This window comes from Mauremys mutica, chromosome 3 (assembly GCF_020497125.1).
Source record: "Mauremys mutica isolate MM-2020 ecotype Southern chromosome 3, ASM2049712v1, whole genome shotgun sequence".
Taxonomy (NCBI): domain Eukaryota; kingdom Metazoa; phylum Chordata; order Testudines; family Geoemydidae; genus Mauremys; species Mauremys mutica.
Genome location: NC_059074.1, coordinates 205,987,537 through 206,011,971, shown reverse-complemented (window position 1 = coordinate 206,011,971; position 24,435 = coordinate 205,987,537). Strand labels below are relative to the sequence as shown.

Here is a 24,435-nt window from a genome sequence, read left to right as displayed (position 1 = left end):
TTTCAATTGCTTTAACCCTCATTCCACCATATCCTCTTCCATCACCCTTGTTTACGGTCATCACTTGCTTGCCTGTTAAAGCTAACTTCAAGTGCAAGATTCTTGGGGAAAGGATCTGTAATTTTTGTCTGACAAGCACCATGTGCTCCCATAGTGTGGTGTAAAAAATAATCAAGGTTCCAAAGTAAGCTGAAAGTGATGGTTTACTTTGAACTGGTCACTGGAAAAAATGCTGCTTTATTTTAATAAAAAAAGCCAAACAAAATGGACGTATCATAGATTTCCAAGGGCCTTTCCATGGTAGCAGTGAGTTCTTTTGTTTGCTGCAGGTCCAAAGACCTTCTTCCAGACAATGGAAGTGTGGAGCTTAGTAAATGTGAATATACCCATATTGAACTGATTTTGGTCCTAAGACTTCATACACACGTGAGAGATGTTTAAGAATTTATCTTTGGGTATGAGAGTTAAAGTAACTGAAATACTTGAGATATTGCAAGTGCAATCAAAAACTTTACTGTATAGCAATAATTTGGGGAAAAGAATGGCAATTGTTATACTGCTCCTAAAATATTTGAGTTAAAAATGAAATACATTAGATGCTTTCTGAACATCCCTGGTCTGGTTCTATCATTGTCTTTTTAATTCCCTAACAGGATCATTTGATGCCCTTGATATTTACCAGCTTCACATACGTCATGTCATTCTGCCTTCATCCTTAAACCGAAGCTTATTGCAAAACATCCTTCACCCAGCAGCTGACCACGGAAACAGATACTGGACCCAGTGCCTCTCTGATGTAGCTGATGGAGTTACAGCAGGCTCAGTTTGCTTTGTTCTCCTGGAATTACCAGGTGAACAAAAAAGAGATCAACGTTTCCCAACCCTTTTATTTCCCCCCCCCCCTTACCTATATACAGGTCTGGGTGGGGGAGTTCCCTTCAAGCTTGAACAGATCAGCTGTAGCCACTGACCCTTAGCTTGTTAAAAGTGGGTGGAGGTTGTGTTAACCATTAACGTTAATTAAATAACTCTTCAGAGCATGTAAATGTGTATATTTATATTGATTAGCAGTTGGCTGTTTTGTGCTATTGTACACTCACACAATCACAATTATCCAGAAATACCCTTAACTGACACTGTTCTTCCTACACACACCCCATTACAGAAATAGAAAAGGTATCCTAATTAAATCAAGACTGATTGGAATTATATAATCAATTAGGCTTCATCCTTTAAATATGCTATTTATGAAGGTATTATAACACCAAAACTTTTATAAGACTCTCAATCTTGTTTAGGCCCCCAGATGAATTTTCCATAACAGTTTTATTATACAATCCCCTTTATTAATCTGCTGGTAGGCCATGCGCCAGCTTATGCCATGGTCCCCAGGTCTCAAAATACATAGCTGGAATCAGCCTGGCTCACTTGTGGGTTAATATTGATAAAATAAGTATTAGCATGATAAGAAAGCGTTTAGTGTTTAGATTATTGAATGCTTGTGAGTTGCTATTTGCATTAATCTTACTTGTAATATCTGTTGTTAATACTGTAATGTAATATTTGAGCAGTTATACTGACATGGTTATAAAAAATCCACACCATGCGTATTCCGCGACTGTATGAATCGCCATACAGGAGAGGGACGTTAATTAGTGTGAAGAGCTGCTCTTCTACAGAAATTGTTCTGCCCCTCCTGAAAGAGGAGACCCATGGGTACCTGACAGGCTTTGGGTGGATCTTACAACTGGAAACTCCCCAAATCTGGATTAGGGAATCTTCAATAAAAGACCTAAAGACTCATATTGTTGATCTGCTCCCTCCCCCTTCTCCCTGAAGATGAGTCATGCAAGTGGACTCCTCCCTTCATCTGATTTTGCAGCTCAAAGCACATGGCAAGAGGGGGATTAAAAGCAAACAAACAAAAGGAACAAGGGATCTCTATGCTGCTTGGACTCTGGGGGACAAGGTGTTTCTAGGCATAAGCAAGAGAATCCCACCTGTTTAGCCTGGGTTAGCTCTAAAGGTCAAAAAGAGCTTGTTGATAGAAACCTATATCACACTAACTCATTTGTGTGTGTCTATGTTGGCTCACTTTACCCTTGAAAATAACTAATTTCCTTTTCCTAGTTAATAAATCTTCCTATAAGCATTGCCTTTGGTTTGAGACCTAGAGCGCAAGTGACCTGGGGTAAGTGACTGGTTCTTTAGGATCAGAAATAACCTGACTATTGCTGTGTTTCTTGGTGTAAGGGGCCATGTGCCCCAGAGACACACTCACCTGGGTGGCATGACAGACAGGAGTACCCAAGAGGAATGCCTGTGACTCCCTGTTAAGACAATTAAAATGCCCTGAGGCATGTGCACTTGATGTAGTTGGTTGGTGAAATCTAAAGCCTGGTCTACACTACGCGTTTAAACCGGTTTTAGGAGCGTAAAACCAATTTAACGCCACACCCATCCACACTAAGAGGCCCTTTATATCGATATAAAGGGCTCTTTAAACCGGTTTCTGTACTCCTCCCTAACAAGAGGAGTAGTGCTAATATCGGTATTACCATATCGGATTGGGGTTAGTGTGGCCGCAGATCGACGGTATTGGCCTCCGGGCGGTATCCCACAGTGCACCACTGACCACTCTGGACAGCAATCTGAACTCGGATGCAATGGCCAGGTAGACAGGAAAAGCCCCGCGAACTTTTGAATATTTCCTGTTTGCCCAGCGTGGAGCTCTGATCAGCACGGGTGGTGATGCAGTTAAAAATCAAAAGAAAGAAAGAGCTCCCGCATGGACGATGCGGACGTGATCGCTGTAAGGGCAGGCAAATCTGTTCTATCAGCGCTCAAAATCATTTTTTAAATATCTCCAGACAGATGCCATAGCAGGGACTCAGCGCACTGCTGCGTGACAAGCGTAACGGAAAGCCAAAGAATCAAATGGACGCTCATGGACTGGAGGACTCAAGCTATCCCACAGTTCCTGCAGTCTCTGAAAAGCATTTGCATTCTTGGCTGAGCTCCAAATGCTTCTAGGGTCAAAAACAGTGTCCGCGGTGGGTCAGGGCATAGCTAGGCAATTTACGCACTCCCCCATCCACCCCCAGAAGTGAAAGGGAAAACAATCCTCTCTTGACTCTTTTACATGTCACCCTATCTTTACTGAATGCTGCAGATAGACGCGATGGTGCAGCACTCAACACCAACATCCTTGCTCCCCCCACGCTATGGATGGCTGATGGTACAAAACGACTGGTAGCCGTCCTCATCATCAGCCTATTGGCACATGGGGCAGTGCAAAAGGACTGGTAACCATGCTGACTAGCATCAGTAAGGTCAATCAAGGGCGCCTGGCCCTAATTTTTCCTGGTAGATGGTACAATATGGCTGATAACCATCGTCATCATAGCAACAGGGGGCTGAGCTCCATCAGCCCCCACCCTTCATGTGTAAAGAAAAGATTCAATTGCCCCTGAACTAGCAGAGGGATGCTGGGCTCCTCTCCTACACACTCCTTACTGTCCTGTCTGGACTATCATAGCAGCTGGAGGCTGCCTTCCACTCATATCTCACTAACAAGTCACTGTGTCTTATTCCTGCATTCTTTATTACTTCATCACACAAGTGGGGGGACAATGCTACGGTAGCCCAGGAAGGCTGAGGGAAGAACGGAATGAACAGGTGGTGTTGTTACAGGAGCACCCCCTGTGAATAGAATACAGCTCATAATTTCTGCAGGATCTGACACAGAGCAGCTGTGCTCTCTGGTTCTCTGATACAGTGGTTCTCTAGTACACTTGCCCATATTCTAGGCAGGACTGATTCTATTTTTAGATACCAAAAAGGAGGGATCGACTCAGGGAGTCATTCCCAATTTTGGCTTTTGCGCCCCTGGCTAAGAGCAGCCAGGGGCACTTATGACAGCAGCAAATGGCACAGTGCAAAAGGACTGGTAGCCACGATCATCTTATTACCAATTTATGGTATGGTAGATGGTACAATATGGCTGATAACCATCTCTGCTATCATGCAAAAGCAAAAGCATGCTGCTGTGTAGCGCTGCTGAATCGCCTCTGTGAGCGGCATCTATTACACATACGGTGAGAGTCACAAAAGGCAAAACAGGCTCAATGATTGCCATGATATGGCATCTGCCAGGGCAATCCAGGGAAAAAAGCTGCGAAATGCTTGTCTGCCGTTGCTTTCCCAGAGGAAGGAGTGACTGACGACATTTACCCAGAACCACCCGCGACAATGATTTTTGCCCCATCAGGCACTGGGATCTCAACCCGGAAGTTCCAAGGGGCGGGGGAGGCTGCGGGAACTATGGGATAGCTACGGAATAGCTACCCACAGTGCAACGCTCCAGAATCCGACGCTAGCCTCGAACCGCGGACGCACACCACCGATTTAATGTGTTTAGTGTGGCCGCGCGCACTCGATTTAATAAAATCTGTTTTACAAAACCGGTTTATGCAAATTCGGAATAGTCCCGTAGTGTAGACGTACCCTAAGTTGAGAATTCACAATCATTAGGAGTTTGTGCCCTGGTTTTTAACAGTCTGCCCTGAGGTTGGTACTCGTGCTTTTGCATCATCACGGGGAGCATTACATAATAATTCCCATTTATCTTTTTTGATTAAAAACATCTCCTGGATGATGGCTCCTCAGGCACAAGAGTGGGAAATATGTTTGTATGTGCAGCCGAGTGTGGCATGTACACAAGTCCTGATTCTCTGCTCTGTTTGTAGGCAGCTGAGCTTATCTTAATTGGGTACTAAACTTTACCACCAGTGAATTGTATCCACTGTATACCACCAAGGTTGTTCCCTCCTTGAACAAAGTTCATGGAGTAGTTGCCAAAATAGTGGAAGGCTCTCGGAACTGAGATATCAACTTCAAAATGGTTGTGGCTAGGCCATAAAGGGACAGCCACACCGCACATATTCTGCAGCTGGCTGCCTGGGTAAAGTTGGTGTGAGTGACTGGTGTAAAGTAAAGTAGAGCAGCCACAAGGCTGCTTGAATCTGAAGTGCAAAGCTGGTGTGCAGTGCAGCAACCCCAGTAAGCCACAACATCTCACACTGCTATGCTGTGTGTCTGCCACCTCTCCCGCTAATGTCTCCTGGTAAGACGTGCATCTCCTACTCCCTTCCCTGGATGGGCATGAGTTTATTGCCTCTGTTTCCCTGAGTGTGATATAGAGGACCACCCTCACAGAACACATTTGCATGGGACATGAAAGTCATTGAGGAGTTCAGTGTAACACCCTTCTCAATTTTGGAATAATGTCCTGACTCTGACATGAGATTCTAAACATGTGTTATCTATGCAGAGTAGGAATGTCATGAATCAGCAATCCTGAACCTGTGCCATCCCTGTGGGCAGCAAAGTCAGTGCCTATTGACAAGAGACTAGCTATTAAAATCACTAAGCTTTTTGATATTCCTCTGGAATAGAGACCATGATCATTTATATGCCACTCATGTCCTAAATGTGACCCAAAGAACATACAGTACCGCTAGTAACAGCAGGGACTATTAGACTGCTGTAAGGGCGCCAAGTGATGATTGCAATGCCATACATAAATGCCAGCGTACTTTGATTACTGTTTTTAGATATACAAATTGAGTTAAGACAACAGTAATGTGGATATGGATACAAGTCTACAGCTGCAATTTACAAGTTCATTAACAGTGCCCCAGCAACGATCGTTATGTTTTAATTGCTGTCCTAATTAGCGATGAATTCTCATTATTTTTCATTAAAATCCCAACGCAGCCCTGGCACATTCCCTTTGTTCTTCTGACAACTGTAAAGGGAAGACGCCTAAAGGACATGGAGAGGAAGCAGATTATATGGCAGGGATGTTTGCCGCTCCAGCTGGAAATTTCTTTAATTTGATATGTATAAAAACAATTTGACTTATTATTTACAGTTTGAAGAAATGAGTATTTGTATAAATAAACATTGATTGGACAGTGGCAGATTGCTACTATGCAGCATTCTCAGAGAGACCCAGCACTAGGAAAATACATGCACTTTAACAGAGCTTATCCTCCTTTGACTTCACGGGCAATTTTGCAGCAGTGCACGACTAAACCCTTGCAAGCGGAAAAAGCTCTAGCTACGGCTCACAACAACAAATACCTCACTCATCATGGCACGGCAACTCCGAGGAGATAAAATGTTAGTCTAATGTAAAGATTTGGAGACATTTCTATTAGTAATAATAACACCAGACCCCTCGGGGGAGTGGTTGGCAGAAACACTTGAACCTGGGAATCTTAAAGAGTGAGCCTCTACTTCCTTCGCCATTAGCCAAGGCTGGAGGAAACTCGTCAATCTCTGTGGCCCAGCCACTACTAGAGTGGGCCACTGTGGGTGTGTGAGGGTTACGCAATCAGCAGCAGCTGCCCTCTTCTGCAGAGCCAAACTGGAAGGATGGGCAAGAAACGAGAGCATCTTGCCCACTGCACTCAAGTAGCAGGCAAGGATCTCTAAGTGCTCCCGGGTCAGCGACTGTCATTCCTGTGCGCACCTTGGTCCTAGGGGATGCGCTGAGTCTCAAAGCTGACCAGCAGAGCTAGTCAGAAACTAGCATTTCCATTCTGTGAGAAATTCAGCCTTTTGAAATCTGGATTTGTTCCAAATCAGAACAAAAAGCCCAACCTTTGGAAACGTCCCGCGGAACGATCATTCTGAGAATATTTTATTTGGACTCCCTGAAACAAATATAAAACATAAGATCGTATAGATTAAATAGAACAACATTCAAATATAGTATAAAACTAAATGAAACGAATCAAAGTGATGAAGTGAAAACGAAACGTTTGTACTTTATCAAAGCCAAATGTTTCAATTTTAGTTAAACTACGTTTTCTGATAGAAAACTGTTCCAGCTAAAAAATTTTGACCGGCTCTACTGACTAGTATATACATCAGCATCAGCAGCATGTGTTCTCAAGGGACATAGCCTGCTGCTTTTTTCAGATAAGCAGCTACATGAGCCCCCAGACTACCTCCGGCACACTAACACTAGTCATTCACTTAGCTACAGCAGCATCCTTCAAGTTCTATCTGGGGCCTATTAGGATTCACAAAGTCTCTATTGCAGTTCTTTTCCAATGGGCATATGAGTCCATTTGATTTAGAGTTTGCAACTTGAACAAAGCACAGAAGCCAGAATTCTCAGATGTGCACCCAGTCTAGGTGCAGCTACAAAAGCTATGAGTCTAGTTTTCCATCTGTTATATGGTGATCCTGCTTATTGACAAAGCTGTGCACAAATATAAAGCAGGCCAGCTTTCTGACTTACTGACTCTATTCATTCTCTACGGATTGCCACAAAATGGAGGCATGCTTTCTTGTATCGTCAATGTCAAAATGTTTCACAGCAGCTGGCCACTCTTTCGACTACTGTATCAGGAACTGCTTTATGTAATTTATTGCCTCTGGTAATGCATGTCCCCTGCTTTTGCTGTGTAAGTCTAAGGGCTTTCCGACACAGGGAAATTGATTCAGACTAAAGCAGGGTGTGATTTTAAAGTGGATTAACTATGTCTGATTCTGTCTACACTACAGTGCTACAGTCGCAGGGCTGCAACTGTGCCACTGTAGAGTTGACACTTGCTGCAGTGACAGAAGGGGTTTTTCAGTTGATGTAGTTAATCCACCTGCTCAAGAGGCAATAGCTAAGTTGATAGAAGAATTCTTCCGACGACTTAGTGCTGTCTATATTGGGGCTTATGTGGGCGTAACCAGGTCTCTGTGTACGTTTCACACCCCAGAGCGACATAGGTCAGTCTAGGTTTTAGGTGTAGATGCAGCAACCTAGGCCTCAGCTAGGTTATGCCTCCGGTGAGCAGAGGCAAACCTACCCAATGGCGATAAAGTTTAAATTTTAAACTTTGTCAAGGAAAAACCCAGAATTTGGGTAGGAGCAATAAAATAATGGAAATAATACTTTATATTTAGTTTTATATTCTAACAAATACTTGCTTAGGAAAACAATTCAGTGTGATGGTAATTTACAGTGTAATATGTTTTTCAACAACATGCAAGAGAGAACCAACTCCTTCCCATCCTTGGCTGCAAAGTCCCGCTTCACCCAGTTGTCCTGCCTGTACCTGTCTCCGGCTTGTGATGCTCCTTTGCCTTGACACTGCAGCAACCGCATCTCTTTCCAGCAAATCCACCCGTAAACTCCTTACCCAGAGAGCCCCGCCCATTCTGCGGGCTGTATTCCCTCTGTCAGCGGCCCAATGGTCAGCCTCACTGGTCGTATACTCTGTGCCCCTCGTGCTGGGCTCCTTGCACATTGCCCTTCGTGGCCTAGCTTCCTCTTGCCCAGCGAGCCCCCTTTTCAGCCCGGGCAGTCTCTTTTACCGCCTTCTCTACCACCTTCCAACTCTCCCCTTTGGGTGGATTCCAAGCCTCCAGCTCAAGCTGCCCTCTCATTGGTTGCCTCTCTCCCCAGGACAGCTTCCTATGCCACTGCATCATCCTGGAGGCCTTAACATTAGCTCTCTTGGTTGAAACAGAAGCAGGTGCCAGGGCCAGGGTTACTCTGTAAACCAGGCCTAACTCTCCGTGTGGACGCTCTTATTCTGGAATAAAAGTGCTTTATTCCAAACGATCTTAATCCACTGGATTATGTAATTTAGCCCACTTTCAGGCCACCCTTGCTGTAAAGGAGCCTTACTGTAAATGAGAATCAGTCTCAAAAAGCTGTACTATGCCTGGAAAGGACCATGAGCTGCTTTGGAAGGCTAAGTGTTATAAAATGTAAATTGCTTTTTTTTGTAAAGGGACGGAAGGGGGATGAAAAGAACTGAAGTGAAAAGCACAACATGAAAAATTGAAAGGAAAAGAGAAATGAAATAGATAGGTTGGTGTTCAATCAACTATAGAAAGGATTAATGAAATATTAAGGACCAAGCCTGTCTCCCTCATACAGGCAAAACCCTCACTGATATTAGGGGAGCTCCGAGCTTTGGCTGTGTATGGAGAATGAGATTAGATGAACAAGAAAAGAAGTTTGGGGTTAAAGGAAAGAAAAATAAAAGGAAGATGACACAGCATGGGTCCCCTGTTGTAGAAAACGTATTGCTATATTTGGTCTTTATTTCAAAGCACTGAACCAGGCTTATTAAATGACTGGGGAATGCAGCATTCCACATATTTGATTGTAATGATTTTTAAAGCTCTCCTAGGGTTAATAGTCAGTGTAGCTACTCAAGCCCTGGGTTTTCTAACCCAAGGTCATCTGGAGTCCCACTAACCCTGGGCTTACATTGTCATGATCAGGATGTGGGCAGTCATACGTAGTGGTCAGAGCAAGAGTCAGGCCAAGGCAGGTATCAGACAGTCAGAGTCCAAGATAGACCAGAGGATTAACTGAGAGTTAGGTGTCAGGAGGCAGGCAGGGTCAGGTTACCAGCAGATCAGGAGCCAGGTTAAAGACACCTTCAATGCACCCCACTCCTGACCAGCAACACCCTGGATTATTACAGGCCCACAGTCAACCCACCTGTGGATAAACCCACAGGAAGTTAAAACACCCTCCAGAGGCAATGTGGAGGTGTCATCAGCCCAGAACCCCCCAGGTTCCCACTCTGCAGGTTCTGAGTACGTTTACCAGTCCTGAAGAAGAACTCTGTGTAAGCTTGAAAACTTGTCTCTCACCAACAGAAGTTGGCCCAATAAAAGATATTACCTCACCCACCTTGTCTGTCTAATATCCTGGGACCAATGTGATTACAACAGTACATGCTGACTTCAGTGGCAGCAGAATTAAATTAAGATAGGGTGTTTTTGAAGACACCGCCTGAAAGGAATATTCAGAGAAGACCCCTTAGAAAGCCTCAGCATGGGGGAGGGGAGGTTGACTTGACTTCTCTAGGTGCCTTCTAGCCCTGTTTTTCTGATCCTCACAGCACCCACATGAGGCAGAGAAATGCTGTAATCCCCATTTTACACATAAAATGGCCATACGGGTCAGACCAATGGTCTATCTATCCCAGTATCGTGTCTTCCAACAACAGCCAATGCCAGGTGCTTCAGAGGGAATGAACAAAACAGGGCAATAATCGAGTGATCCATCCCGTCATCCACTCCAGCTTCTGGCAGTCAGAGGTTTAGGGACACCCAGAGCATGAGGTTGCATCCCTGAGCATCTTGGCTAATAGTCATTGATAGATCTATCCTCCATGAACTTGTCTAGTTCTTTATTGAACCCAGTTATAGTTTCGGCCTTCACAACATCCCCTGGCAATGAGTTCCATAGGTTAACTGGGCATTATGTGAAAAAATACTTTTTTGTTTGTTTGAAACCTGCTGCCTATTAATTTTTATTAGGTGCTCACTGGTTCTTTTGTTGTATGAAGGAGTAAATAACACTTCCTTATTCATTTTATCAACACCTGTCATGACTGTATAGACTGCTATCATATCCCCTCTTAGTCATCTCTTTTCCAAGCTGAACAGTCCCAGGCTTTTTAATCTCTCCTCATATGGAAGCTGTTCCATCCCTCTACTAATTCTTGTTACCCTTCTCTGTACCTTTTCCAATTTTAAGAGATCTTTTTTGAGATGAGGCAACCAGAACTACACACAGTAGTCAAGGTGCAGAACCAAGGCACAGAGACAAACTGACTCACCCCACCCCATCGGAAACCTGTAGCAAAGCAAGTAATTGAACCCAGGTCTGCCAAGCCCCAGGCTAGCATCCTAACCACTGGACTATTCCACTAATTGCAGAATTTAAAATATCTAATTTTATGGGGAGAAGGGCATAATGTCATTCCCCTCCCCCATCTGATCTGCACAAAAATCCATTTATATTTTAAAAACATGCCCTGTTCTAATAGTTAATTCCTTGGCAATAGCTAGTCTGGAGCTTGCTGCATATCAGATTTCAGGGAGTATGAAAGAAAAGAATATCACTGAACAAGTGACCGAAGCACCACTCCAGTAACAAATGGATTAGGTACTAAAATAACAGCAGTCCAGCTGCTTGTAAATATCACTATCTGTTTTAAAAACAGAAAGTGTTATAGGAAATTCTTTGGTCTCGTTAGTAAATTTTGAGAGAGCTCTGGATAATAATCACATTGTTTTCACAGTTCTTCCACGAATGATTTTGATAATAAAGGACCTCCTATGACATTAAGTACATTTTAATTACGGCATTGTCTGTAATGCATATATCTAATTGCAAATAATTATTTTATCATACTTCGCCTGTTTGCCTGTTATATGCATCAGATATTATCTTATGACTCAGTGGAACAGGTTAATTAAAATTTTTCTTTTAATATATTTTCAAAGCTAACAGCCTAATTTCATCTAAACACCAGCTGTGCTAGTAAAAGTGATTCCCCCCTTATGCTTATTGAGGGGGGAGCATGAGTGATTCCTGAAGGGTATAATCACTGCCCCAGATTCTGCAGCAGTTCATTTGCAAAAAAAGAATCTCTCTAACACAACATCAGTGACCAGTGGATACCTTTCTATTGCTTTTTCCCTCCCTGATATACAAGGGAACTTGATGTTTTACTTTCAGAGAGAACATTTAATGAATTACACTGCCACCAAATAACCCCTAGTTTGTTTGTATGCACTATGCTCAGGGTTAAGACTGTCTGCCTGATCACTCTTGATGTGGCAGGCGCTTCGTTCAAGGGTGGTCACATTGGATTGCCTCCCTCCCTCAATTACTGTTCCTTGGAGTGATAAAGAGCAGATGCGAGGTAAGGGAAATTACGAAACGAGCACATTCTTAAGTCTAACATAGTACACTACAGGCTAAGTCCATGCAAAAGAAGAAAAACAAATAAAGGCCCATTAGAATAAATTGATCTATATTTACAAAACATTAGAAGGAAAAACACTTTGTACATACAGGAAAGGATACTTAAAATATAACTTGTATTAACCATAAATGATCTTTAATCTTTATCCAAACCTCCATCTGTAAATCTTACTAGCAGTACCTCACTGACATTTAAAGTTACCCTAGAAACATCCTCTGGATGCCTGTTCAGGCTGCATGGGGACCTATTCAGGGTGTTCCAGCTGTTCCCTGCTCACTCCTATTGCTCAGCAAGTTAGAGCTCTCAGTATCCTCTAGGTGGGGCTTTCTGCTCCCAGATTACAAATGGGTGAGTCTCCAGAAAAACACAGCACAGTTCAGCACGTGACTAAAACTTTGAAGAATCAGCTGATGTGCTTTAGGGATGGGCAAAAATTTCCCCTCCATCCTTATTTTGACAATACTAGTTCTCCCACACTTAATTGTAATGTTACCTTCAGGTTGGAACCGGTTCTTAGTTTGGAAGAACCAGTTTGCCCAAACTATAATGCTTACACCCAATGGGAGAAATACAATTCTTCTGGACCTTCACTTTAAATTTCCTGATATTTTGGGCTTAGTTTCTCAACATTAACCTTGGATTGATGAAGCTTTGATAGCAGAAAAAAAATTATACTGTGGAATGATTTCAAAGAACAGTTAAACAATGACTGTTAGAAAAATAACTCCCTTGTATGCTAATTTATAAAATGACCTACTAATTTAAGACTTAAAAATCTCTACAAAATTATTGCTAACTGAAGAATTTATGCATGCAGCTGATGTCAGAGAGGTGCTTATACTGTTTGTGAAAATGTATCCCATTTCTTTTCATATCAAACTTCCCTACTACCTCAGACCAATAAGCAATCCAAGCAGGATACAAATTCCACAGGCTCCTGCCCCCTGCAGGTGTTTGGAAAAAGTGTACACATAACTTCAGGTGACTCATGTATATAAACAACCCACACCACCCCCCATCTCCACCCTTCTGCAAACAAGTTGGCTTCCTTATTTGACCTGAAAGAGTCAGCTTATACTGGAGTATAGATAGTCAACTTACAGCTCCAACCGCCAGTTAGGCATAAGTACTGAAAAGCAATAAACAAGCAATAAAGTCAGTAGGCCAAGACACTCAGAACTGAGGCGCATACCTCTCAAATTTCCCTCATTTCAAGGGACCGCACTCATTTTAGTCCCAAAGTTCACACTTATTGAAATAGTTTTATTAGAGAAGGTGGGTACAAAGCCTCCACAGAAACATCAGAGTCATGCAGGGTAAAAATGTAATAGAAACACAGGAGAGATTAGTGGTCTCCTCCTCTTTCCAGCAACTAGGGCCACAACAAACTTCAGTCTCTCTTCTCCTTTAAAATTCTCCCTTTTCCATCAATGAAATGCAAGAGCAAAAATGTTAAAATTAAATTATAATTGACCCCTTTTAAATGCTCTTATTTTCTTTATTTATATTAAATTGCAATTTCCTCTACTTTTTTCAGAGGTTAACCCAACTTTTTAGCTCCTTTCCCCCACTGGAAGCTACAAACAGTGATCCAAATGCAACACCTCATTAACAAAACAGATTTCTCTCTTTTATTATGTTCACTTTTGTTGTTTTAATTCCTTCTTAGCCTCCATGCTTTTTAACTCCCTCAGCCTTACACAAGTAGTGATAATAGTGTAGCGCTTTGCAAATCTTCTCTAAATGCCCACAGCACCACCTCTTTGAATAGACTGTAGCCCTTCTGCCAGGTGGAGTTGGCAATAACAAGGGTCAGGTTCAGTATCTGGGGAGTTCCTCTTAACAATAAAAACCAGAATTGGCTTAGCCCCCACCCAGTAATCTGAGAAAACTAAACATGACCCCGGGCACCTCTAGGCGATACTTCCCCACTTGCAAGTGCTTAGAACAAAAGAAAGCTTTTATTAAAAGGGAAAGGAAACATAGCACTGATTTGGGAAAACACCATACCACCATTCGAAAGCATGTAACCATAATCAAACACCCACCCCACAGTACACTGGGCTGGGTCCTTTGCCTCAGTTTCCCACTTTGTGGCCTGAAAGTCCACTGAACGCATGTCCCGTTAACACACCAGTCCCCTTTACTGCTGTTGCACCCACTCACACAGCTGGTTGTCCTTAGTCATCAAATACCCGGAATTCAGAGGCTCATTCACATGGGTCCACCTCCTGCACCTGAAAAGGGGGGTGGGGGACATTGAGCAATGTCTCCACTGCTACCTCTGCAACTGGCTCACTGCTGCTGCCTGCCACTGTTATCTCTGCCAAAGCTTCTGCCACTGCTCACTGCTGCTTCTTGCAGCTCACTACCACAGCCTGCGATGCCATGCTTGAGGTCCCTCCCTTAGCCCAGCTCTTAGTGATTTCACTTGGTAGGGGAGAAGAACCTCTATGCTGCTTCCTCTTCATTGTCTTTTACTGCAATGCTACTATCCCCATACCATACTTAGCTTTGAAGCGCTAAGTGTAGTCAAAGCGCCAGCGCTGGGAGAGAGCTCTCCCAGCGCTGTCCGTACTCCACCTCCCTGTGGGGAATAACGTACAGCGCTGGGAGCCGCGCTCCCAGCGCTGGGGCTTTGACCACACTGGCGCTTTGCAGCGCCGCAATTTGCAGCGCTGGAGAGGGTGTGTTTTCACACCCTGCTGCAGCGCTGCAAATTTGCAAGTGTAGCCAAGGCCTGCTTAGCCCCCTAGATGTGCTCATCTGCTATTTCAGATCTTGTAATCATTGAACAGGAACAAGGAGTCTCAACTGAGGGCTTGGCTACACTTGCAAATGTGCAGCGCTGGGAGTTACAGCTGTGTAGGGAAAGCGCTGGAGTGTGGCCACACTGACAGCTACCAGTGCTGCAGTGTGGCCACATTTGCAGCACTGTTGGGAGTGGTGCATTATGGGCAGCTATCCCAGTGATCAAGTGGCTGCAACGTGCTTTTCAAAAGAGGTGGGTGGGGTGGAGTGTGACAGGGAGCGTGGGGGAGACAGAGAGAGTGGATTTTTGGAGCTGACAATGTGTGAGCTCCCTGCCTTGCAAGTTCTAAGGACTGGAAGATACACAGCACCAACCTTCAATAATTTTAAAAGTTTGGACCCCTTCCCCCACCCCTCTCTTATTCACTAAATGCAAATAGCCTTCAGACCAGATAAGCAGCTGTTCCAAAACGGACTCCCCCCTCCTGCCCCCCCACCCCGCTGTGTTGCTTCTCTCCTCAAGCAAACACTAGCTGTGAACATTCCAAAAGAATCCCCCTGCCTGCCTCTGCTGGAGCAAACAGGAGCTGTGTTTGTTTTTTAGATAAGCAGCTCCTGGAGCCCGGAGTTCACAACAAAACAGCAGAGTGGCTGAATAGGCATTCTGGGATACCTCCGAATACCTCGGAGGCCAATTACAGCGCTTTTGGTGGCCACACTTGTGGAGCAGCGCTGCATCACCAGCGCTGCAATCCTTATACCCCAGGCAGAGCAGGAGTACAGCCAGCGCTGCAGCCAGGGAGATGCAGCGCTGTATGTGCCTTGCAAGTGTGGACGGTGACTAAGCTGCAGCGCTGTAAACCCACCACCAGCGCTGCAACTCTCCAGTGTAGCCAAGCGAGGCCAGTCATTACTGTCTTTAAATACTAGAGCGGGGAGGATCAAATGGCAGCCACAACTACTGTATTTAAACAGCATCCCCTCATCCTCAGTGGGAATTTATATCCCTACCCCCCCGCTTAGCAAGAGAGGTTCAGTTTAGAGTGACCCCCTCAATCAGCGCATAGCTGCCCTTTACTCATACAATAAGCATAACATTTCATTGCCCCAGCATTCAATGCTAAAGTGAATTGTAACCCAAAACCAGCCAAAATGGATCATTTTGGCAAAGCAGGTCTATCTCCTGAGTCTTGAAGAAGAGCTCTGTGTGGCTCGAAAGCTTGTCTCTCTCACCAACAGAAGTTGGTCCAATAACAGATATTACCCCACCCACCTTGTCTTGGCTAATCACCTAGGCAAAGAAGGTGTATCAATGAAAATACGGTCTGCTCCCAAGGTCTTTTCCCCCAGTGCATCACTAGAGGTCAAGGGAGAGCTCACGCAGACCCTGCTCACATAGATAAGTATGATGATCTCTCGTTTACAGATGGAGAAAAAAAGAGGCAGAGAAGCTGAATACCTGAGATTATGTAATTTCAAATGAAGATTTCTGGTGTGGAAGTTGCTCAGCACTTCTGAAAATCAGGGTGGATGACTTGTGCAAGGCCAAGAAGGCATCAGTTCAGACAAAGGGTTATGATTCAGACGTCCTTGATTCCTAAAGTGCCTAAATTTTTGCTTTTTGCTCACCAGACTACAATTTCATGTTTCCCTCTCTTATACTCAGCTACTGTGTTGATGAGAGCTATAGAAATACGTATATACATCACTGGTGACAATCCTGGCCCTGTTTACCTGGCCATGGTAAATTTCCCCTTGATGCTACTGTAGCCTGGATGTCACTACCCGAGCTTTGGTAGGACCTAGCTACCATAAGAGGTTCTATTTTAAATTCTGTCTTGACCTATCTGTGATTTGAGAATTTTAATGGCAAGCCTTGCACAGGATCTGGCAGAAATGGGATTAAAACATCTCCCCAAAGAGCCAAACATTCCAGCATTCTGCTACCAACCAAAATGGATTAGCATGTGCCCGTGGCAAGGAATGCTGATGAACCTCATTAGCAGCAGGCAGCTGACTCCCTGAGGGCTGAAGTGTCTACACTGCAAGATGAAAAGGCTAGAGCTGCGAGTTGAAGTAGTAGTGATCTTTCCCCTCGGATATGGCTGAAGCGAACACTTTTGCAGCCTGGATTTAGTGCAGTTGAGAAAAGCAACATGTTATCTCTGTACTATGGAATATGGCTGAGGGAAGCCTGGAGTAGTATATACACAAGCTTTAAAGGTGCAGGACATCCTTGATTTTTCTTCTAATTTTTAGGATAAACCATACCACCTTTGTCTGAAGAGTTCTTTGCTAGGCCAATCAGTCCAGCGCTGGCCCAGCCTGCCATAAGCTTCCTTATTTGTCTCCTCCTTTTCCAAACCTAGTTTGAGCTCTCCCATCTGCGTCTATGTTTGGTGGACATTGTCACTCCCTGAAATTTTCTGTCACGGCCTACTCTTTTCAAAGTGTGTTAAGGGGTGTGGGATACATAAGAGATGTGTTGTTCCTTTCTCCCTGGTGTTTTCCCATTCACAGTTGTAAATTCTCATCTTTCTTTTTGGACTTGGTTTGAACACGTGGCATACAGAACACGGGCGTCTCTTTTGAACTAGCTGTTTTTCCTGCCTCCTTTTTATCTTTACTGTATCAGCAAAGTTATGTAGCCTTGCATATAAGGCTGGTTGAAAATGTTCCACCAAACTGGTTTTAGTAGGAAAACTCTGGTTTTATTTAAACAGATTTGGGGAGTAAAGTGTCTGCTTTTCACTGAAAATGTTAAGTTTTCATCAAATGCTTTTTGGCTAAAAGCTTTCATGGTTTTGCCAAAAAAAATTTTTAATGAAAAGTTGAAAATTTCTACCAGCACTCAAAATATTGGGTGGGCTGGATCCCACCAACCTTTCCAACAGGCTACTAGCCCTTAAATTATGGAGCTCCCCCAGGAAATATTTTTTTCATGTAAATATTCACTGAAATGGTTAATGACAACTGGTTAATGACAACCAGATGCTTAACACGATTAATATTAACAAGGAGGAAAGAACACAAGCCAAAACAGGGAAAGGATAGGTTAAGTTAGATGTATTCAAGTCAGCAAGGCCTGATGAAATTCATCCTAGGGTACATAAGGAACTAGCTGAAGTAGTTTCAGAACTGTTGACAATTATCTTTGAGAACTCGTGGAGGAAAGACGAGTCCTGGAGAATGGGGAAAGTGCAAATATAGTACCTATCTTTAAAAAGGAGAACAAAAAGGAACTGGAAGATTATGGGCTAGTCAGCCTCACTTTGATCCCTGGAAAGATACTGGAAAAAATTATTAAACAATCAATTTGTAAGCACCTAAAAGATACAGTAGAAACCCTGAGTTACAAACACCAGAGTTATGAACTGACCAGTCAACTACACACCTCATTTAAAACTGGAAGTAAACAATCAGGCAGCAGCAGAGCCACAAAAAAAAAACAAAAAAACATGAACTACTAAAAAAAAAATTAAGGGAAAGTTTTAAAAAAGATTTGACAAAGTACGGAAAAATGTTCTGTGCTTGTTTTATTTAAATTAAGATGGTTAAAAGCAGCATTTTCTTCTATATAGTAAAGTTTCAAACCTGTATTAAGTCAATGTTCAGCTATAAACCTTTGAAAGAACAACCACAACGTTTTTTGTTCAGAGTTACGAACATTTCAGAGTTAAGAACAACCTCCATTCCTGAGCTGTTCGTAACTTTGAGGTTCTACTGTAAAAGGTTTACAAAAACTAGCCAGTATGGATTTGTCAATAACAAATCCTGCCAAATCAACATAATTCTCTTTTTAACAGGGTCAGTGGCCTAGTGGATGGGGGAGAAGCAGTAGACATCACATATCTTGCCTTGAGTATGGCTTTTGACACTGTCCCTTGAGACATCCTCTTAAGGAAACTGGGGAAATGTGGTGTAGATGGAGTTACTACAAGGTAGATGCATGAATGGTTGAAAGACTGTATTCAAAGAATAGTTATCAATGGTTTGCTGTCAAACTGGACAGCACATATAGTGGGGTCCCACAGAGGTCAAACCTGGGTCCGATACTGTTCAATATTTTCATTAATGATTTGAATAATGGAGTGGAAAGTATGCTTATATAATGTGCAGATGACATCAAGCTGGGAGTAGTTGCCAGCACTTTGGAGGACAGGATTAGAAATCAAAATGGCCTTGATAAATTAGAGAATTGGTCAGAAATCAACAAGATGAAATTTAATAAAGATAAGTGCAAAGTACTACACTTAAGAAGGCAAAATCAGATGCACAATTACAAGATGGGGGAATAACTGCCTTTAGGAGTACTACTGCCTAAAGGAGCTCGGAGTTATGGAGGATCACAAATTGAATATGTCAACAAGTTGATGCATTTGCACCAAAGGATAATATTATTTGGGATTGTATTAATAGGAGTGTTGTATGTAAGACATGGTAGAGAATCGTCCTGCTCTACACAGCACTGCTAAGGCCTCAGCTGGAGTATTCAGGCACCACACTTTAGGAAAAATGTGAACAAATTGGAGACAGTCCAGAGGAGAGCAACATAAGTGATAAGAGATTTAGAAAACCTCCTGACCTATGAAAAAAGGTTAAAAAACTGAGCATGGTTAGTCTTGAGAAAACAAGGCTGAGGAGAGGACCTGATAAGAGTCTTCAACTATGTTAAGGGCTGTTACAAAGGTGATCATGATCAATTGTTCTCCATGTTCACTGAAGGTAAGCAATGGGCTTAATCTGCAGCAAGGGAGATTTACTTTAGATATTAGGGAAAACTTTCTAACTATAAGGGTAATTAAGCTCTGGAATAGGCTTCCAAAGGAAACTGTGGAAACCCCATTACTGCAGGTTTTTAAGAACAGGCTAGATAAACACGTATCAGGGATGGTCTAGGTTAAGCTGGGCCTGCTTCAGCACAATGGGGTGGACTAGATGACTTCTCGAGGCCCCTTCCAGCTCTATATTTCTCTGAGTCTCTAGATCTTTACATCTAAAAAACAAACAATGCCAGTGTGCTAGGGTATTGTCCTGATGTTCGGGAATCCAGCTTTGGATACTGAGCCCCCACTGGAACCCATATCTGAACCCCTTTATACGCCAAGGGAAAGTGATCCAGACACACAACTCGATCTGAATTTTGCAGTATGTAAGCAGTGAATATTGAGGAATACCAAGGCACCCACTTGGATTTCCTAAAGCAAATTCTCAATTTGTATTAAATAAAGGGTTTCAAAGACAGGAGAAGGATGCAGCCTACTCATCTTGGAAGCCAACACACTCTTCACTAGCACTCTGAAGCCAGCTCAATGCTTTCTTGCACAGCTCCCCTTTCAGCAGCCATACAGGGGCAAGGGATAGTATTAGTTACAGTGATATCATCTGGCTTCCCAGGCACTTCTAGCCAGTGGGAACACAGCAGGCCTCTAGGGCCCTTAATTTATGTGCCACAGGTACAGGGAGAATAAACCCTTTTGTAACAAGATGAAAATATAGGGCTAGCACCTCAGCTGGTGTAGCTGATGGAGCTCCCCTGAAATCTATGGAGCTACTCACCGGTTCCACTGTTGTCCTGCGTGGATTAGGTTGCAGGATCAGGGCCTAGGACAACAAGTTATGTTTATACTAGTAACACATATTTAAATATGTGCCTTCAAGAGCCGTACACTGTCACAGCGATGGACATTGATGGGAAAACACACCCATTAATCTCAAAGCCAGCTGTGTAAGTCTTTCTTAACATACAATTTGACATATCACTAAAATATTTGATTCCAATTTCCATACTAACCACATTGGCGCAGTAACAGATCTCTGTAGAGCAAAGACACATTGTGCATTAACCAGCAGACATCAAGTGAATTGATTCAGACAAATACAGGTTGCAATCACCACAAGACTATGAAGCTACTGTCCCTCAGCAGATCTAAGGAAGCAGGGCCGGCTCGAGGTTTTTTGCCACCCCAAGCAAAAAAAAAAAAAAAACCTCCGAGAGCACAATTGCCGAATCAAAAAATAAATAAATAAATAAAAAAGATGGCCGGAATGCCGCCCCTGAAATTGTGCTGCCCCAAGCACATGCTTGGTTTGCTGGTGCCTAGAGTTGGTCCTAGCAAATAGCAGACAGAGAGAAGAAAATGCCTCAAACATAAAGATGCTGCTGCCTTTTCCTACTGAACAATAAATAAGAACAATATGCAGGTGTTGACCCTCTGCTTTTATAAACTTAATCTTCAGGTAGGAACAATAGGGGGGAGGAATCCACAAAGGGGACTGAAACATTGCAATGCTAAGAGTCACAGCACCTAACTTTGGTGCCTAGAAAATCCAGGAACAAAACTGTGGTCCACAAAGCCTGAGTTCAGGCCTAGGCTCCCTCTACAATGAATGGGGCGAGACAGGCACCTAAGAATGAGATCCACAAAAGCCAACAAGCTAGGCTGGAAGCCACCAAAGCTAGCCAGTGGGAGATGCTGATGACAGGAGTGTGCGCTAAACCCCATCCCACTTTTCTCTCAGAGACAGCCACCAAAGGCCAGGCCACAGGCAGGTGCCTAGCTCTGTTTAGTGATCCACAAATGGGAACCAGCTGCCTGGACCTACACGGCTCAGGCCCCTGAGGTGTTTCTTGCCAGAATGAGTTAGGTGCCTGCCTTGCTCCACTCAGACAAGCCAAAGGAGAAGGTGGTGCCAGCACAGTCAGTGAGTTCAGGTGCCTACAGTGTTTAGCGGTAGTTTTGTGGACCACAATGGAGCCAAAACAGGTACTTTGGTGCCTAAATCTGGCACCGGTTTTCACAGATCTCACCATTACTCTCCTTCATTAATCATAATCTAAACTCTAATGCATGTGTGCACCACATTTTCTGTTTCCAGACAGACTATCTTGGTCAACTAATTAAAAAAAAATATATCCCCCTGCCAGCATCTTTTATAGTAATAAAAATAATTGGTTCCACAGATACCTGGTACACAGATACAGGTACCTGAGATAAATTTGTTTACATGATTTGCTTGTTTCCTAGCAGTAGTTCCGGAGTCGTAACAAAGCAGTGTTGACAAAGTAGAGAAGTTCCGTAATTCAATCCCTGCCATTATCATTTCAGACTTAGAGGAAGGTGATCATACTTGTTCAGCAAGTCAAGTGCAGTTTGGGATGCTGTGTTCACAGGTTAGACTGCATGTTTTATGTTTAAATAAAGATTGAAAAAGGGATCACAACCCCTCTGTAATACACCTAGCATGCCCCCTTATTTCATATAGCTAGGGAAATGGGGAGCAGATTCCAACATACTGCGACTAACTAGGTTAATTTTATCAGCTATAGAGCATACTCTAGGCAAGTGGTTTTCAAACTGTGGGTCCCGGTGACTCTGGTCAGCACCACTGACCGGGTTCTTAAAAGTAGGCTAGTTCCTACCTGTTCAGATGCCGCCCTGCACCCCGGAAACAGCCAGCAGTCGGTTCAGCTCCTAGGCGGGGGGGCCATGGGGCTCCGTGCACTGCCCCCACTCCAAACACCGCCTCTGCACTCCAATTGGCCGGGAACCAGCCAATGGGAGATTGGGGGGCAGTGCCTGTGGGCGAGAGCCACGTGAAGCCACTTGCGTACCTCTGCCTAGGAGTCGGACCTGCTGCTGGCTGCTTCCGAGGTGTAGCACCGTCCACGGTGCTAGGACAGGCAGGAAGCCTGCCTTAGCACCCCCGCTGTGCCACTGACAGGGAGCCGCTGCAGGTAAGCCTGCACCCCAACCCCCTGCCCCAGACCTGAGTCCCCACCCCAAACGCAGAGCCCCCTCCTCCACCCCAAACTTCTCATCCCCATCCCCACCCCAGAGTCTGCACTCCCAGCCCAGAGCTCTGACCCCTTCCCACACCCCAACCCCCTGCCCCAGCCCTGAGCCCCCCCAAACCCAGATACCCCTCCTCCACTCCAAACCCCTCATCCCCAGCCCCACCCCTGAGCCTGCAACCACAGCCCAGAGCTCTGACCCCCTCCCACACCCCAGTACTCTGCCCAGCCCTGAGCCCCTCCCACACCTTGAACCCCTCATCCCGAGGTCCATTGGGTCACGGCCATCAACAATTTTCTTCAACTGGGTTGCCAGAAATAAAGTTTGAAAACCACTGCTCTAGGCTAAATTCTGCCTTGCTTTATGCGTGAGTAAGGGAATCAGGACTTGGCCTTTTATTTTCTTTCACTCCATAAATGTGGTGTAGCGAGGCAATGACTCACCATTGCGGTGCCTCCTGCTGGTCGTCCTGGGAATTAGCTCTCCAGCTCTGGAGCACCTCCACTGGCCGGTGTCTCGCATGTCACTGGCCCCCATGTCCCTCCCGGACCTCAGTGCCCCTTTCATCAGGGTTCTGCCCACCACAGTATCCCCACAGTCTCTGGGTCTCCCCTCCCAGGGGAACCCCCAACCCTCTATCCCCACCTTGCCTCAGTGGCTACTGCCAGTCCTCATCTATCCCCCGCTCCCTGGGGCAGACTGCAGTCTGTCATGACCACTCATCATCAGCAAGGGGGGTTGGACCAGCTGCCTCTGCCTAATCCCAGGCTGCACCTCTCAGCCCCAGGACCTTCTTTAGGCCTTGCACAAGGCCTGCAGCTTGGGGAGTTGCCAGGCTGGAGCTCCCCAGCTCCTCTTGCCTTTCCCCAGCACTGCTCTAGCTCTGGTATCCTGCTCCCAGGCAGCTAGGTCCTTCTCTCTCCAGCAGTGGAGAGAGACTCTGCCTGAGTGCCTGGCTCACAGCCCTTTTATAGGGCCAGCTGTGGCCTAATGGTGGCGTGGCTGTGGCTGCTTCCCCAATCAGCCCAGCCTTTTTCTCAGCTGCAGCCCTCTCCAGAGCTGCTTTTAACCCCTCTTAGCTGGAGCGGGGTGACTGCCCCGCTAGAGTGGAGTGAAAGAAACCTGAATTTACTTTCACTCCATAAACATGGGTAGTTGTTATGGGAAGTCATTGTTCTCTGGCTAACAAAACAAACAGTGCAAATGATATATCTCACATTATCCTGGAATTCAGGAATAGGCGCATACACTGTAAGTGCTTCAAGACCTTGGTAAGCAAAGCACTGATGTTTTGTTGGACTGGGGCATAAGAGAGCTAGAGCTCATACTGGTAAGTGTATTAGAAATAACATCCAAAATTAAATAAGGGAGAGAGCTGTATTTTGGACATGTGTTTTCTGAGAGGCAAGATGCTTAACACGTGCAGTATGAACTGATAGGCCGCAGCTTCAGAAGTACGTCTGTGCCTCTGGCATTAAGAAGTCCCAAAGAGATCAGGATTTTAGAATGTGTTGAAACTTTCCGCTGTGTTGAAGTTGCAATATCTCTTATTCTACACCTCAGAATAGAAATCACTGGGAATTGTCTTCCCACTGAATTCCTACTCTGTTCTTCCTCTTTATAAAATGCAAAAGGCAGAATTAACTAGACTATTTGTGGAGTCAGGTACTATTCAATGCAAGGGTGGCAGAACTGGGCCCTAAGTGATAGAATAGAAGCTTCAGGGAACAGAATTCAGCAAGCAGCTCCACTGACACCATTTGAAATGGGGACTGAAATCAAGTAAAAAGAGGAAATGATCATAGGTTTGACATATGAGACCATATAATTCAATGACTTCCAACCGCAGACTACTTTGAGGAACCAAGGCCACAGGGCAGAAAAAATGATCATCAAAATGCATAGGGATAGCTGCAAAACCCCAGACTGCAAATATGCTGCCATGTTTGCAAATAAAACAGCCAGGGGCTCCTCCAAATCCACTCATTTTCTCTCCGCTCAGTTCCCTAATGCAGTTGGCTACTGGGGCCTCTACTCACATATACAGGGCTGCAGGCCATAACCCTCCAGCCCAA

At 44.4% G+C, this 24,435-nt stretch overlaps 1 protein-coding gene across 3 annotated transcripts in view; it reads right to left on the bottom strand.

The window, feature by feature from the left end:
- LOC123367664 (bifunctional protein GlmU-like) overlaps positions 1-8,402 on the bottom strand; it is a 130,180-nt gene extending 121,778 nt beyond the window's left edge. For all 3 annotated transcript variants that reach the window (XM_045012028.1, XM_045012027.1, XR_006578585.1), the window contains exon 1: positions 8,127-8,402. In XM_045012028.1, the coding sequence (XP_044867963.1) occupies positions 8,127-8,318 (192 nt within the window). In that variant the 5' untranslated portion in view covers positions 8,319-8,402. The remainder of the gene's footprint in view (positions 1-8,126) is intronic.
- Between the last annotated feature and the right edge of the window lie 16,033 nt (positions 8,403-24,435).